Source organism: Macaca mulatta, chromosome 3 (assembly GCF_049350105.2).
Source record: "Macaca mulatta isolate MMU2019108-1 chromosome 3, T2T-MMU8v2.0, whole genome shotgun sequence".
NCBI classification, from domain to species: domain Eukaryota; kingdom Metazoa; phylum Chordata; class Mammalia; order Primates; family Cercopithecidae; genus Macaca; species Macaca mulatta.
The window spans coordinates 44,467,694-44,483,073 of NC_133408.1; the positions used below are offsets into that span (position 1 = coordinate 44,467,694).

General features: G+C 56.4%; 1 protein-coding gene across 1 annotated transcript in view; it reads left to right on the forward strand.

Moving 5' to 3' along the window:
* The first annotated feature begins 702 nt into the window (after positions 1 to 702).
* Positions 703 to 15,380, forward strand: part of GRID2IP (Grid2 interacting protein) — a 44,480-nt gene continuing 29,802 nt past the window's right edge. The window contains exons 1-7 of the mRNA XM_077998159.1: positions 703 to 716; positions 880 to 1,256; positions 5,583 to 5,651; positions 5,707 to 5,829; positions 6,784 to 7,036; positions 11,318 to 11,566; positions 11,779 to 11,864. Coding sequence (XP_077854285.1) covers positions 703 to 716; positions 880 to 1,256; positions 5,583 to 5,651; positions 5,707 to 5,829; positions 6,784 to 7,036; positions 11,318 to 11,566; positions 11,779 to 11,864 — 1,171 coding nt within the window. The remainder of the gene's footprint in view (positions 717 to 879; positions 1,257 to 5,582; positions 5,652 to 5,706; positions 5,830 to 6,783; positions 7,037 to 11,317; positions 11,567 to 11,778; positions 11,865 to 15,380) is intronic.

Consider the following 15,380-nt stretch of genomic DNA (forward strand, 5'->3'; position numbering starts at 1 on the left):
AATTAGCAGAGTGTGGTGGCAGGCGCCTGTAATCCTAGCTACTCGGGAGGCTGAGGCAGAGGAATCGCTCGAACCGGGAGGCAGAGGTTGCAGCGAGCTGAGATTGCACCACTGCACTCCAGCCCGGTCGACAGAGTGAGACTCCATCTCAAAAAAAAAAAAAAAAAGAAAGAAAGATGGGGTCTCACCATCTTTGCCAAGCTAGTCTCGAACTCCTGACCTCAAATGATCCGCCCGCCTCAGCCTCCAAAAGTGCTGGGATTGCAGACCTGAACCACTGCGCCTGGCCTGCTCTAAGTTTATTTGTCAGAAGAAAAAAAATCCTGGCGGGTCCTCACCTGGAGGGACCCAGGAATCTCCTGACTCCACCTCCATCCTTGGAGGCCCTCGCTGCCTGCCCAGCTTGGACCAAGCCCCCTCTAGGCTGGACTGCTGTTCTCCCTCCCTGGATCCCGCCGGGGTTCCCTCCTCACCCAGCCTCCCGGGCCTGCGACTGCTCCCCCATCCCTCCCCTCCCCCTTCCCGGACTCAGCCCGCCCCCTCCCCTTGCTGCCATTCACCCCGCAGCCTGCCCCTCCCTCTGGGCCTGGCCAATGTCAGGGACTGGGCTGGCCACCCTCCCCGCCCCCCACCCCACCCCAGCCCCGACGCACTCTCGGTTCTGCAGCGGAGCATAGGCGACCACCACCGAAAGAGGCCACCATGAGCTGCCTGGGGTGAGTAAGGGGTGAGCCCCTTGCTAGGAGAATCATAAGAGGGGAAAAAAAGAAAAAAGTTATTTCTAGAGCCGAATTTGCCGCGGAGATGATGCGCTGGCTCTGAGGGCTTCCTGGGGAGCTGATTGACAGGCAGCCCCCCCGTCCCGCCCCTCCCCACCAGGGATGGGCCAGCGGGGCGCAGGCGGCCCAGCTGTCCCCCAGGAAGTTGGCTCGCTAGTCTCCAGGCTGCTGGCAGCCGGGCTCGGCTGGAGGCCCTTTCGGTTCTCCTCCTCTCCCCAGAGCGCTGCCGGCGTCTGTTCCTGCCCCTCTCCCGGGGCAGCCCGCCTGCCCCCCGGGACATCCCCAAGCCCGCCTTTCCCAGCCGCTGTTGGTCCCCAAGCCGCCGGCAGCCGCGGCAGCAGGTCGGGCAGGGCGCGGGAGGGGGAACACCCTTGGGTGCGCTCGATTTAGAGCCCGGGCAGCGGGAGCCCTGGACACCTGGGGATGCCCGGTCCCCGCAGCCTGAAACGGCAGCCTCTGCTGTAAGCGCCAGGAAAAGTGGGGAGGCTGCTGGAGGAAGGGGCGGCGCCCAGCTGGGCTTTGCAAGGAGAATATTACCCTGGCAGTAGGGCTTCAGCCACCCTCCACCTCTTCAAACCCCCACTTCCCAACAACCCCCTCCCCAGGGCTGGCCTGTCACCCATGGCCCCACAGTGTGCTGGCCTCTAGGGTGGCAGCAATCTCTGGGCAGCCCCATCTGGAGAGAGGTCAGAGGGGGCATGAAGGAGCCACAGACGCAGCTGTGATTCCCACGGTTGGGTGCCAGTTGATGGCTAACTCAGCACAGAGCAACCAGGGCAGGCTTCTTGGAGGAGGCAGCAGGAGGTGGCGGTGCTGTGGCTTAGTGACTGGTGGAGTCTGGTGGTGCCTCCTGTGGATGTGGGAGGACGGTCCCCAAGGAGAGTTCAGATAGGCCAGGTGCTAGCCACAGAGCAGAGGGCAGTGCCACCCTGGCCTGTGGCATCCAACAGTCCCCAGCTATGAACCAACCAACAGGGAGTAGAGGGGACCACAGAGAGCCACCACTTGGGCCCTAGGACCCCACACTGAGGAGAGACAAGGTTTAATTTTTTTAAGAATTTATAAATAGAGACAGGGTCTCACTATCTTGCCCAGGCTGGCCTGGCCTCAAGAGATCCTCCCATCTCAGCCTCCCAAAGTTCTGGGATTACAGGTGTGAGCCACTGTGCCCCACCAAGAGGTAAGATTTAAGTGAGAGGTTGAATAGCCAAAGGGTGGTAGGCAAAAAAATATACACATGTGTGTGTGTCAAAGCTCTGCAAGGAGGCCAGGACCCACCCAAATCAGAGAGGTGTGGCCTCACTAAAGGGTGATCCCAGTGGCCAACATGGAAGGCTTAGGGAGAAGTAGAAGGGACCAGTGACACCATGAAGCTGGGCCATCTGGCACACTAGCCACTAGCCACATATGGTTATTTAAAGTTAAATGTGGCTGGGCATGGTGGCTTATGCCTGTAATTCCAGCACTTTAGGAGGCCGAGGCGGGTGGATCACCTGAGGTCAGGAATTTGAGACCAGCCTGGCCAACATAGTGAAACCCCGTCTCTACTAAAAATACAACAATTAGCTGGGCAGGGCCCGGCGCGGTGGCTCACACCTGTAATCCCAGCAATTTGGGAGGCTGAGGCGGGCAGATCACCTAAGGTTGGGAGTTTGAGACCAGCCTGACCAACATGGAGAAATCCCATCTCTACTGAAAATACAAAATTAGCTGGGTGTGGTGGCACATGCCTGTAATCCCAGCTACTCGGGAGGCTGAGGCAGGAGAATTGCTTGAACATGGGAGGCGGAGATTGCAGTGAGCCAAGATCACGCCATTGCACTCCAGCCTGGGCAACAGGAGTGAAACTCTGTCTCAAAAAAAAAAAAAAAAGGCCGGGCGCAGTGGCTCAAGCCTGTAATCCCAGCACTTTGGGAGGCCGAGATGGGCAGATCACAAGCTCAAGAGATCGAGACCATCCTGGCTAACATGGTGAAACCCCGTCTCTGCTAAAAAATACAAAAAAAAACTATCCGGGCGAGGTGGCGGGCGCCTGTAGTCCCAGCTACTGGGGAGGCTGAGGCAGGAGAATGGCCTAAACCCGGGAGGCGGAGCTTGCAGTGAGCTGAGATCTGGCCACTGCACTCCAGCCTGGGCGACAGAAAAAAAAAAATTTGTTGGGCATGATGGCAGGTGCCTGTAATCCCAGCTACTTGGGAGGCTGAAGCAGGAGAATCGCTTGAACCCGGGAGGTGGAGGTTGCAGTGAGCTGAGATCAAGCCACTGCACTCCAGCCTCCAGCCTGGGTGATAGAGCCAGACTCTGTTCCAAAAAAAAAAAAACACGTTAAATGTAATTAGTATTTGATAAAATATAAAGTTCAGCTTCTCAGTCTCACTAGCCACATTCCAAGCACACAACAGTGACAGTGACATATGGCTAGCGGCTACTGTACAGGACCAGGCGGATGTAGACCTTGTCCATCATCACAAGACATTCCCTTGGATAGCACTGCTGCTGTAAAGGGTGAGATGGGTCTGTGGTCACCATGTAAGCAGGAGGTTTCCTCTTCCTTCACCACAACAGTTAATCCTGCGACTGGGAGGCTAATTTGGGTCTGTCCCCAAAGGGATCCCGATCTGATGAAGTGAGAAAATGGCTTTCTAATTAGGACAGGCCAGGCAGTTTGGAAATCGTGACGTGGCCAGGAGGGAACAGGAAAGCAGAGTCAGCTTTGCAGTCCACTAGTGTTTCAGGAAATATGGGTGGTGGGGTGGGGGGAACAGGGGTGTCAGGTCGGGGGCAGGTCATGGTAGAAGCTGGGATTCGGAATCCGGACAGACCCGGCTTGAATACAGGTTCACTCACTGGCAGTGCAACCTCAAGCAGGTTCACTGACATCCACAGTTTGTCTGTAAAATGGGGTTGGTAGTTTCTGGGTGTTCCCAGCAGGGTTCTTGGTAGGAAACCATGTAAATGAACTCAGCCAACTGAAAGCAGGAAAGAGGTGAGTTGAAAATCTAAGGGTGGCATGTGAGGGACCATCTGCACCCCGTCACCCTCTTCTGCTTCACTGCCAAGTGTCACAAACACCATAATATAGAGTTATTGGGGCTGGGCGCAGTGGTTCATGCCTGTAAGCCCAGCATTTTGGGAGGCTGAGGCAGGAGGGTTGCTTAAGGCCAGAGTTCAAGACCAGTCTGGGCAGCATAGTGAAACCCTATCTCTACAAAAAATACAAATAAAAAATTTAGCTGGGTTTGGTGGTTCACACCTGTGATCCCAGCATTTTGGGAGGCTGAGGTAGGAGGATCACCGGAGCCCAGGAGCTTAAGGCCAGTCTAGACAACATAGCAAGACCCCATCTCTTAAAAAAAAAAAAGTTTAAAAATGAGCTGGGAGCAGTGGTGCCTGCCTGTAATCCCCGCAATTTTGGAGGCTGAAGCGGAAGGATTGCTTAAGGCCAGCAGTTGAAGACCAGGCTGGGCAACAGAGTGAGACCCTATCTCTACAAAAAAAAATTTAAAAATTAGCTAGGCATGGTGGTACATGCCTGTAGTCCTAACTACTTGGGAGGCTGAGGTGGGAGGATCACTTGAGCCCAGGAATTTGAGGCTGCAGTGATTCATGATCATGCCACTGCACTCCAGCCTGGGTGACAGCAAGACTCTGTCTCTAAAAATAAATAAGAGAGGCCGGGCGCGGTGGCTCAAGCCTGTAATCCCAGCCCTTTGGGAGGCCGAGACGGGCAGATCACGAGGTCAGGAGATCGAGACCATCCTGGCTAACCCAGTGAAACCCCGTCTCTACTGAAAAATACAAAAAAAAAAAAAAAAAAATTGCCGGGCAAGGTGGCGGGCGCCTGTAGTCCCGGGAGGCTGAGTCAGGAGAATGGCGTAAACCCGGGAGGCGGAGCTTGCAGTGAGCTGAGATCCGGCCACTGCACTCCAGCCTGGGCGACAAAGCGAGACTCCGTCTCAAATAAATAAATAAATAAATAAATAAATAAGAGAGATGTTGGGGGAATTCTATAAGATGTGTAGATGGAAGCACCAGGCATAAAATATGTGCTCAATTAGTATTGGCTTCTCTTAGGGAAGCTCTTTTTTCCCCAACAGCAGGTGTCTCAAGTAGGGCACTGCTGACATTTGGGAGCTGATATTTCTCTGTTGTCAGGGGCTGTCCTGCACATTATAGGATGTTTACCAGCATCCCAGGCCTCTACCCTCTAGAAGCCAGTAGCACAACCCCCTGTCAGTTGTCATTTTGTAACAAACAAAATGCCAAGTGACTGCCAAATACCCCCTGGGTGGACAAAATCACGACTGGTTGAGAAGTACAGCTCTGGAGGAATCTTAGGCAGTGCCTTCTGCTGGAGTAGACACTTCAGGGAAGTCCGGCTGTTGCCTGTCCCCTGGTGATCACTTGGTGACTGGGTGACCACCTCATGCTGCCCTGGGTCACCTGGCCACAGGCATGAGCAGCTGGCCCCACGGTGCCCACGGAGACCTGGCCCTGAGGTAGTGTGCCTGGATTCGACCCTGGGCATCTGCTCCCGGGTTGCATCTCCTGTTCCCACAGCACGGTGGACGGTTTTCAGAGCCTTTGGCCATGCCTGGTTCTGGATGCTGGGCCACTGCAGCCGGCACAATACAACCAGGAATGGCTCCAATCATAATGGGATGGCTGGAGCCCCACAGACGTCAGGGAGCTGTGCTGGCTTGGAGGCTTGTCAGCTGCTTCTCTCCCTCGCAGAGCTGAGGACAGGGCTTGGAAAGGGCACGGCATGAGTGGGCACTGGCTCTTGTTTCTGGCTGCTTCCAGGAAGAAGTACAGCCACGGGAGGTTACTTCAAGGTGTTGGTCCTGCTGGGGCCAAGAATGGGGGGCTGTGGTGGGTTGGAGAAAAGTGTGGGGGCAGTACTAAAGACCGATGATCGGACCCACAGGTACCCACGGGCTGCCCCATGGGAGCTGTCCCTCTGAGACAGAGGGAAAGGCCCGGGGCATCCCGCCTCTGCTGTTCCAGCCTGTCTTTGGTGAGGGCCTCATGCTGATGTTCCTGGTTGGGGGTGCCCCTGAAGAGCCCCTCCCCAGGATGTGCCTTGAACTGGTTACCCCAACTCTATCATTTGTTCATCAGGCCTGATTCTGCGCCTCTCCAGTGGCAGTGGGGACTCCTTGAGACATGACAACACAAGCAGGCATGCTGGGGTCCCCTCCTGCGGCCGTTCAGGGGATGGCAGGCCCAGAGCCCCCAGGGAAGAGTCCAGACCTCCTTTCCTGTCACCTTCCTCTCCTCTCCTTTAACGTTCCTCCCCTCTTCTCTCTTGGCAGGGCAGGATGCGCAGCTCAGGGAGGCCCTCTACTCGCTCCCTCCCCACTCACCTGGGGATTGTCACAGCCTGGGCGCCCTGTCCTCACTCGCACTCCTCGGGCCTCAGACACTCCACCTCCTCTGTGTTTTGGAATCCAGCTTCTTGTCCCACCCCAACACCCCGCTCTGGGTCACCTCCCAGCATCACCCCTCTCCTGGTGTGCCAAAACATTTGGATTCCTTCCACCTCTCCTTGAACCCTGAAACCCGCCCACGGCTCCCTCCTGTTCCCAGAGTGGGGTCTCAGCTGCTGACCACCGCGTTCAAAGTCTCCCTATCCAGCCTCTTCTCGGCCACAGCCGAGAATTAGCCAGACATGGTGGTACATGCCTGTAGTCCTAGCTACTCCGGAGGCTGAGGTGGGTCCCTCCCCGACCCCGGAGAAGATAGAGAGGGCTTCTTCTAGCTGGGCGACTCCTGCTGAGCCCTGGAGTCCAGCGCAAAGGCCATTCCCTCCGGAAAACACAGCATGCTCTACCAAATGCCGTCGGGGCTTCCTCTAAACTGCAGGGACTCGCCACTGTGGGGGTTTCGGGGCGCAGTGGCTGGAGAGGACGCAGGCGAGGATCCTGCGGAGGGAATAATGGAGAGAGCCAAGGGGAGTGAGCGTGGCGGCTTCAAACCGCCCCCAGTTTCCGCTGCACCCCAGAACGACCAAAGGGTCCCAGCAGGGGAGAGGCGGGGCCACCGGGAGGGGGCGGGGCCACCAAGAGGGGGCGGGGCGGGGCTGCGGGCCGGGACCGCTCGGGAGGGGCCGTGAGCGCTCGCCGGGCAGAGGTGCGTGGAGTCGCGGCGCGCTCGCTCCACTCCCGGGCTCGGCTACCCCCTGCCCTTCGGCACCTGCCGCGCCGCGATCCCCGGCTCCAGATGGGGAAGGACCAGGGCTTCTCTCGGCACTTTCGGTAGATTCCCCCATCGCGTCCGGCGCCTCCGGGAACCGTGCGCCCAGTGCGCCACGGATCCGCTTCGGGCTGGTTTGAAAGGGGGTGGGGCTGGAGTGTGGAGGGGCTTCCCTGCCCTGGGTGGGCACCCTCCGAGCCTGGGCGGAGCCCGAGGCCCAGGGAGTTTGGAAATAAACTGGGTGGGCGAGGTCTAAGCGTTGGGCGCTCAGAACCCGTGCGCGGCCCTAAAGAGTCGGTGTTGGGACAAAAGGCTGGGATTGAAAGCCCACTTTCCTTCCTACAACTGGGCTGGTCGAGGGGACAGGACAGAGGGCCGAGACTGAGGTTGGGTGCTCTTGTGAAAATCGGGGTCATCTCATCCTGAGTTTGGGGGGCACGACCTCCCCACTGCCGTGCTCCCTATAGGGAACCAGGGCACCCTTGTCCCCTTGCCACCATTTCGCTGGCTAATAATCAAAGGTGAGATAGAGAAAGCTGGGTGAGACGGCCAGGCGCGGTGGCTCACGCCTGTAATCCCAGCACTTTGGGAGGCCGAGGGTGGGGGGGGGCGGATCTTTTGAGGTCAGGAGTTCGAGACCAGCCTGACCAACATGGTGAAACCCCTTCTCTACTAAAAATACAAAAAACAGCCGGGTGTGGTGGTGCATGCCTGTAGCCCCAGATACTCAACAGGCTGAGGCAGAAGAATCGCTTGAACCTGGGAGGCGGAGGTTGCAGTGAGCCAAGATTGTACCACTGTACTCCATCCTGGGTGACAGAGAGTGTCTCTCAAACAACAACAACGAAAAAGCCAGGCGCAGTGGCTCACACCTGTAATCCCAGCACTTTGGGAGGCTGAGGCGGGTGGATCACGAGGTCAGGAGATCGAGACCATCCTGGCTAAAACAGTGAAACCCCGTCTTTTCTAAAAATACAAAAAATTAGCCAGGTGTGGAGGCACGCGCCTGTAGTCCCAGCTACTTGGGAGGCTGAGGCAGGAGAATGGCGTGAATCTGGGAGGTGGAGCTTGCAGTGAGCGGAGATCACACCACTGCACTCCAGCCTGGGCAACAGAGTGAGACTCCGAGACTCCATCTCAAAAAAAAAAAAAAGAGAGAGAGAGAAAGCTGGGTGGGAAGGGGACAGGAAATGGAGAGAGAGGACCCTACAAGGGGGCGGAGTAGGAACTTGGAGTTGGATTTAGACCTGACTCTAGCAGAGAGAACAGAACTGACCTGGGGTGCAAGGTCATTGTGTGACCCCCAGGAAGAGTCCTGTGGCCTGAGAGAGGCCTGTTGGCATAGCAGAGACAGTGATTGCTGGACTGCCAGTCAGAGGAATAGTGACTGGTGGCAATATTCGCTGTGGCCCCCCTGCTCCTGGTTCTGCTGGGTCAGTTGATTTAGGGCAGACCCAGGGCTGGGGACTCTGGGCCAGACTGAGCTGCATGGAGGACCAGCAGGAGCCAGGTTGGATGTCTGGCTCACCAGGCAGCCTTGGCCTCTGTCTCAGCCCCAAAAACACCAAGTAAGGAAAGGGCCGCCCAGCCTTCTTCCATCTGTGCAGTTCGTGAAAGCCAGGTTCCCACCTGGGGAACAGGGCCTTTTATTTTTTTTTTTTTTTGAGATGGAGTCTCACTCTGTTGCCCAGGCTGGAGTGCAGTGGTGCAATCTGGGCTCACTGCAACCTCTGTCCCCCGGGTTCAAGCAATTCTTGTGCCTCAGCCTCCTGAGTAGCTGGGATTACAGGAGTGCGCCACCATGCCCGGCTAAGTTTTGTATTTTTAGTAGAGACGGGATTTCATGACATTGGCCAGGCTGGTCTCGAACTCCTGACCTCAGGTAATCTGCCCGCCTCGGCCTCCCAAAGTGCTAGGATTACAGGCTTGAGCCACCGCGCCCGGACAACAGGGCCTTTTCTAGTTGCTGCTGGAAGGTAGAGCTGTGATGTCCTCTTGACTCCTGCCCAGGTTGGACTCAGGATTCGGGTGCATGGGGTGATGTTTTCAGAGTCTGTGGCTGGAGCCGTAATGTGATGGACAGTCTCAGGTGTGTTTCTTTTCTCCTTTGCCTGGACGTGAGACTTGAGGTCTGGGAGGCGCTAGGGAATGTCCAGGCCAGGCAGATGGAGGGGTCAGGTTCCGGAGACCTTAAGTGACCATCTGGGGGGTGAGGCTGAGTTTCCGGATTTGCAGGAAACATTGCAGGTGGATGGGAACGGGCACCGGGCAGAAGTGATCAGGACATTCATCCTGGCTCCTGATTATCCCCCGGACTATCCAGACCTGGAGCAGAGCTCACTGCAGGGACAGAGCCTCCTCCCTGAGAATCCACACCCACTTCCTCCCACCAGACAACTTCTTTTGCCTGGCTGGCCTAATTACTCCTACCCACAGAGGTGGAGGGAAGTGTGAGGGCCGCTGGACACCGAAGAGGGGTTTGTATTTCAGCGGCAAGGCCACTGATCCCTTCTCCCTTCTCCCCCTCATCTTGCCCTTGGCCCTGGCACCTGGTACAAGGAAGAGGGAATGGAGCCTTGGGATGCAGCCAGGGAGGCCTCACAGGCAACCAGACCTTCAGGGGCTCTCATTAGAGGTCCTGCCACAGTGCTGAGTGCTGAAGTCTGGGCTCTGATGCCAGCTATGTAACCATGGAGAGCTACGAGTCCTCTCTGTGCCTCAGAATCCTCTGCCACAGACCGCAGAGTCCATCAGGATGTTAACTGCTGCCATTACTCAGAGATGGGGTTAGGCTGCTGGTGGACCTTCTGTTGACTGAGTCTCTCCTGTGTGCTGAGCCCTGGTCAGTCACTGTGGCTCAGGATTGAACTATAGGCCTAACCCTCAGAAAGCTTCCAAGGCTGGGTGTGGTAGCTCAGCCCTGTAATCCCAGCACTTTGAGAAGCGGAGGTGGGAGTATCACTTGATCCCAGGAGTTTGAGACCAGCCTGGGCAACACAGAGCCTCAACTCTACAAAAAAATTAAAAAGAAAAAAATGCCAGGCATGGTGGCTCACGTCTGTAATCCCAGGACTTTGGGAGGCCGAGGCAGGCAGATCACCTGAGGTCAGGAGTTCAAGACCAGCCTGGCCAACATGGTGAAACCCCCATCTTTACTGAAAACACAAAAATTAGCCGGGCGTGGTGGCGTGCACCCATAATCCCAGCTACTCGGGAGACTGAGGTGGAAGAATTGCTTGAACCAGGGAGGTGGAGGTTCCAGTGAGCTGAGATCTCACCATTGCACTCCAGCCTGGGTGACAGAGCAAGACTCTGGAAAAAAAAAAAAAAAAAAATTAGCCTGGTGGCATGTGCCTGTAGTCCTAGCTACAAGGGAGGCTGAGGCAGGAGGATCCCTTGAGACCAGGAGTTCCAGGTTACAGTGAGCTATGATCGAGCTATGATTGTGCCACTGTACTATAGCCTGGGAGACAGAGCAAGACCCTGCCTCAAAAGAGAAAAAAACAGAGAGAGACAGAGAAAGAAAGGGAGTTTCTAGCCCCACAGCAGAGACCCCGGGGCCTTCCCCCTGCCTCTTACTTCCAAGGTAACTACTTTGAGAGTGGGAGCCACAGTCCCTTCAGCTTTGAACCCCAGTTCCTGGCTGGCACAGAGAGCAGAGGCTCCCTGCATACATGTAGGATTAAGTTGGAAGGAGGCCAGTGTTGAGTATGGAGCCTCATTCAGCTAAGGAAGCAAAGGAGTGGACCAGGCTGGGGCAAGAGCCTGGGCAAGAGCTTAGAGATAGGACTGAAGGCGGCAGAAGCGGTTCCTGGCAGGTATCTGAGTGGGCAGCTGCAGATAGGACTGGCCAGAGAAGCAAGCAGGAAGACTGGAGGCGTGGTGAGCGGCTCATAGGTTCCAGTTTCCTCCCGCAGAGCCACCTAGAGACCAGGTGGGAGACAGTGGGTGGTGGGGATCCCTGACTTGGGGCTTGGCCTGGTGGGTGCAGAGGGAGTCAGGGAAGAGGCCAGAGAAGGAGGACAGAGGCAGGAGGAGGAACGTGTGCGTGGACTAGCTTGGAGGGGCTCAGGCCCTGCAGTGGCCAGAGTCATGAAGGACGGTCCGAACGCGCCATTCCTGAGGTGGAGCGAGCAGGACGCCACGTCCTAGCTGGGGGCGCAAATCCGAGCACCTAGGGGAGACTGGGTTGCCACCGGCTGCTGATCCCCCCAACCCTCCGCCGCTCCTGGGAAGAGGCGGGAGAGCCCAGGGCGGCGCCCGCGAGGACGCGCCTTCGGACCGCGGTTTGCAGAGATCCAGGGTCCGGGAACGCGCCCCGACTCCGCCGTCCTTGCCGGCAGGATCTTCATCCCCAAGAAGCACCGGGCGCGCTTCGACGAAGTGGTGTCACAGGGCCTCCTGGGCAAGCTGTGCCGCGCCCGCCGGGCCCAGGGCGCGCAACGACTGCGCCGGAGCCGCAGCGAGGAGCGGCCCGAGCGCCTCCTGGTATCCACGCGCGCCAGCGCCGCGCCGCGCCGCCCGGATGAGCCGCCCCCGCGCAGGGCCTCTTTGCTGGTGGGCGGCCTCGCCGGCCCCGGGGGCGCGCGCAGGTACGCGGGGTTCACAGGCACTGGCCGCTGGCGCTTCCCTGCGGGTGGGCTCGGGACCGAGACCCAGGGAGAGGGCGCAGGGGCGGGGCTCGTCAGCTGGGTTGCAGAGCGGGCCGGAGAGGTTAAGGGGAGAGGGACACGGGACATCTCCAACCTCTGCGCCCTAGGACCCCCTCTCCATCACGCTGCTCGCCCCTTCTTTTTCTCCCCAGGACTGTCCGAGTCTACAAAGGCAACAAGAGCTTCGGCTTCACACTTCGCGGCCACGGGCCTGTCTGGATCGAGTCTGTCCTGCCTGGTGAGGGGTGGGCCGGTTGCCCTAAGAGTCCCTAAGGCCCAGGATGGGGTGAAGGACCCCGTGGTGGCTCTCCCGGGTCATTGTACCCCATGCAGGCTCCTGCTCAGCAATCCCTCCCCGCCAGGTACCATCCTTGTGTGGACGGTGTCCCCAGAGTGTCCCAGAGCCAGCAGATCTTAATTCCACTCCTACCTAAGATGCTTGAGGCCAGAGCCTTCTGCCTGAGTTGGGGCACCCCACCCCTGCCCCTCTAAATTCAGCATTACCCCCAGCCAAGAGAACCAGGTTCTGCATCCAGACCTTTCCTGTGGCCACAGGGAGAGCTGGGGGACACTGTCCAGGACTTCGGGGCAGCCAGGACTGAGCTGGTGCGTACCCAGGCTGTGCCCCCAGCAACACCAGCTGCTTGGAGTGCCCGCGCTGAACTGGGTTCTTGCCTGGCGGGCCAGACTCAGAGAGCCAAAAGGGCCTCAGGGCCTCTACCTGCTGTCTAACCACCACCCCCCGCAATCTGGACTTTGCTCTCCTCCCACCCCGCCTACCCCTTCTTGTTCCTGAATCATGGCATCTTTTTATTTTATTTTACTTATTTTATTTTATTTTAATGAGATAGGGTGTCGCTCTGTCACCCAGGCTGGAGTGCAGTGGTGCAATCGTGGCTCACTGCAGCCTCCATCTCCCAGCCTCAAGTGATCCTCCCACCTCAGCCTCCAGAGTAGCTGGGACCACAGGTGCATGCCACCATGCCTAGCTAATTTTTTGTATTTCTTTTTTTTTTTTTTTTTTTTTTTTTTTTTTTTGAGACGGAGTCTCACGCTGTTGCCCAGGCTGGAGTGCAGTGGCACGATCTCAGCTCACTGCAAGCTCCGCCTCCTGGGTTCAGGCCATTCTCCTGCCTCAGCCTCCTGAGTAGCTAGGACTACAGGCGCCCGCCACCGCGCCCGGCTAATTTTTTGTATTTTTAGTAGAGACGGGGTTTCACTGTGGTCTCGATCTCCTGACCTTGTGATCCGCCCGCCTCGGCCTCCCAAAGTGCTGGGATTACAGGCTTGAGCCACCGCGCCCGGCCAATTTTTTGTATTTCTGATAGATATGGGGTTTTGCCATATTGCCCAGGTTGGTCTTGAACTCATAAACTCAACTAATCCTCCCGCCTTGGCCTCCCAAAGTGCTGGGAGTATAGGCGTGAGCCATCATACCTGGCCTATTTCTTAAATTAAATTAAATTTAAATTTTTGAGCAGAGTTTTGCTCTCGTTGCCCAGGCTAGAGTGCAATGGCACGATAGCCCACTGCAGCCTCTGCCTCCCAGGTTCAAGCGATTCTCCTGCCTCAGCCTCCTGAGTAGCTGGGATTACAGGTGCCTGCCACCACACCCGGCTAATTTTTTGATATTTTTAGTAGAGATGGGGCTTCGCCATGTTGGCCAGGCTGATCTTGAACTCCTGGCCTCAGGTGATCCGCTCGTCTTGGCCTCCTAAAGTTTTGGAATTACAGGCCTGAGCCACCACACTCGGCCTATTTTATTTTATTTTAAAGAGATGAGGTCGGCCAGGCATGGTGGCTCACGCCTGTAATCCCAGCATTTTGGAAGGCCAAGGAGGGCGGATCACAAGGTCGGAGATCAAGACCATCCTCGCTAACAAGGGGAAACCCCATCTCTACCAAAAATACAGAAAAAAATATTAGCCAGGTGTGGTGGAGGGCACCTGTAGTTCCAGCTACTCAGGGAGGCTGAGGCAGGAGAATGACGTGAACTCAGGAGGCGGAACTTGCAGTGAGTGGAGATTGAGCCACTGCACTGCAGCCTGGGCGACAGAGCGAGACTCCATCTCAAAAAACAAAAAAAAACAAAAAAAAAAGAGATGAGGTCTTTCTCTGTTACCCAGGCTGGCGTGCAGTGGCATGATCATGGCCCACTGCAGCCTCGAACTCCTGGGCTCAAGGGATCCTCCTGCCTCAGCCTCCTAAATGTTGGGATTACAGGTGTGAGCCACCACGCCCAACCATGGCGTCTTGAAGAAGGCAGAACGTCCCCAGTGCAAGACTCCCTTTCTTCCTGCCCCTCCAGTGGGGCAGGGGTGCGTGTGCTCATATTTATTGTGGAAGGTGTTTGTAGGGCAGAGGTGTCTCCTAGAGCTAAATTGAATTCTCTCTCCCTGAACCATCTGCTCAGAACTGGTCACCTGCTCGGTCCTGCATCCGTCCCCTCCTGGCACCTAAGTGTAATGCTCCTGGTTACACATCCCCATTGGTGGCCATGCCAGTGTGTTCTTTCCACACTCTGCGTGTCAGCATATCTCCAGTGTATGGATCTGTGAGCTGAGCATTGTCTGATCCTGTAGTCCCAGCCCGGGACTGATCCCATGCCTTTCCCATCATAGGAAGCCAAATGGATGCTTAGATGGAAGCTTTGACAGATGGGCAAACTGAGGTCTGTAGTCCTAGCCCTGGAAGAGCACTTCAGTGTCAGTGCATCATGCTCACAGGCTTCGGGCTGTTCTGAGACTTAATCCTGATAAGTGGCATGTTCGGGTTCTTCCCTGATTTGGGTATCACTAAGTTGTTGACACTGTATTGTAAGCAAAAGGTCCAAAGCTACTCTCTAGAGAATTTCCTCTAGAAGTGATTCATCTCTCCTCTGTGGATGTAGCTGCTCCAAGCATGCCACCACCACCATCCTCATCTCTCAGTCTCTCCCACATGGGTAGCCAGAGATACCTGGCCCAGGGCCTTGTTAGAATCCAGGTGTGGCCAGGTGCAGCGGCTCACACTTGTAGTCCCAGCACTTTGGGAGGCCGAGGCAGGAAGATCACTTGAGCCCAGGAGTTTGAGACCAGTCTGGGCAATAGTGAGGCACATGCCTGTAGTCCCAGCCCAGAAGTTCGAGGCTGCAGTGAGCTGTGATCGTGCCACTGCATTCCAGCCTGGGTGACAGAGCAAGACCCTGTCTCAAAAAAAGAAAAGAAAAAAAAAAAAATCCAGGTCTGCTGTTCTTCCCAACCAAACCTTCAAGCTAGTGGTCCCATGCCTTTCCTGTCATAGGAAGCCAAATGGATGTTTAGATGGATGCTTTTACAGATGGAGAAACTGAGGCCTGGAGAGGCTCTGGTAAATTAAGGACCAGAAACTGGGATCTCCTGACTCCTGGGCCCAGTGCTCTTTGATCCCCTGCGACAACTTCTCTAGCTATCCCGCCATTCCAGGCAGGCCAGATTGGATTCGCCACCACCATCACTCTCTCCTCCTCTTGAGTCCAGGGAAAGGACTTCTCCCATCTCGCCTCTCCCAGGAAGTCTTCCCTAATTGTTCCCGCTCTTCTCTGGACAGTTTCCACTTCCCCCAGAGAGAACTTCTCGCAATGTGAGAGTATATTTTATTTAGCCATTGATATTTTCCCTACCTTCCAAATTACATTTAGAATGATGACTCATAAAAGAGGCAGAAAGAGGCCGGCGTGGTGGCTCACACTTGTAATCCCAGCGCTTTGGGAGACGGAGGCAGGAGGATCATTTGA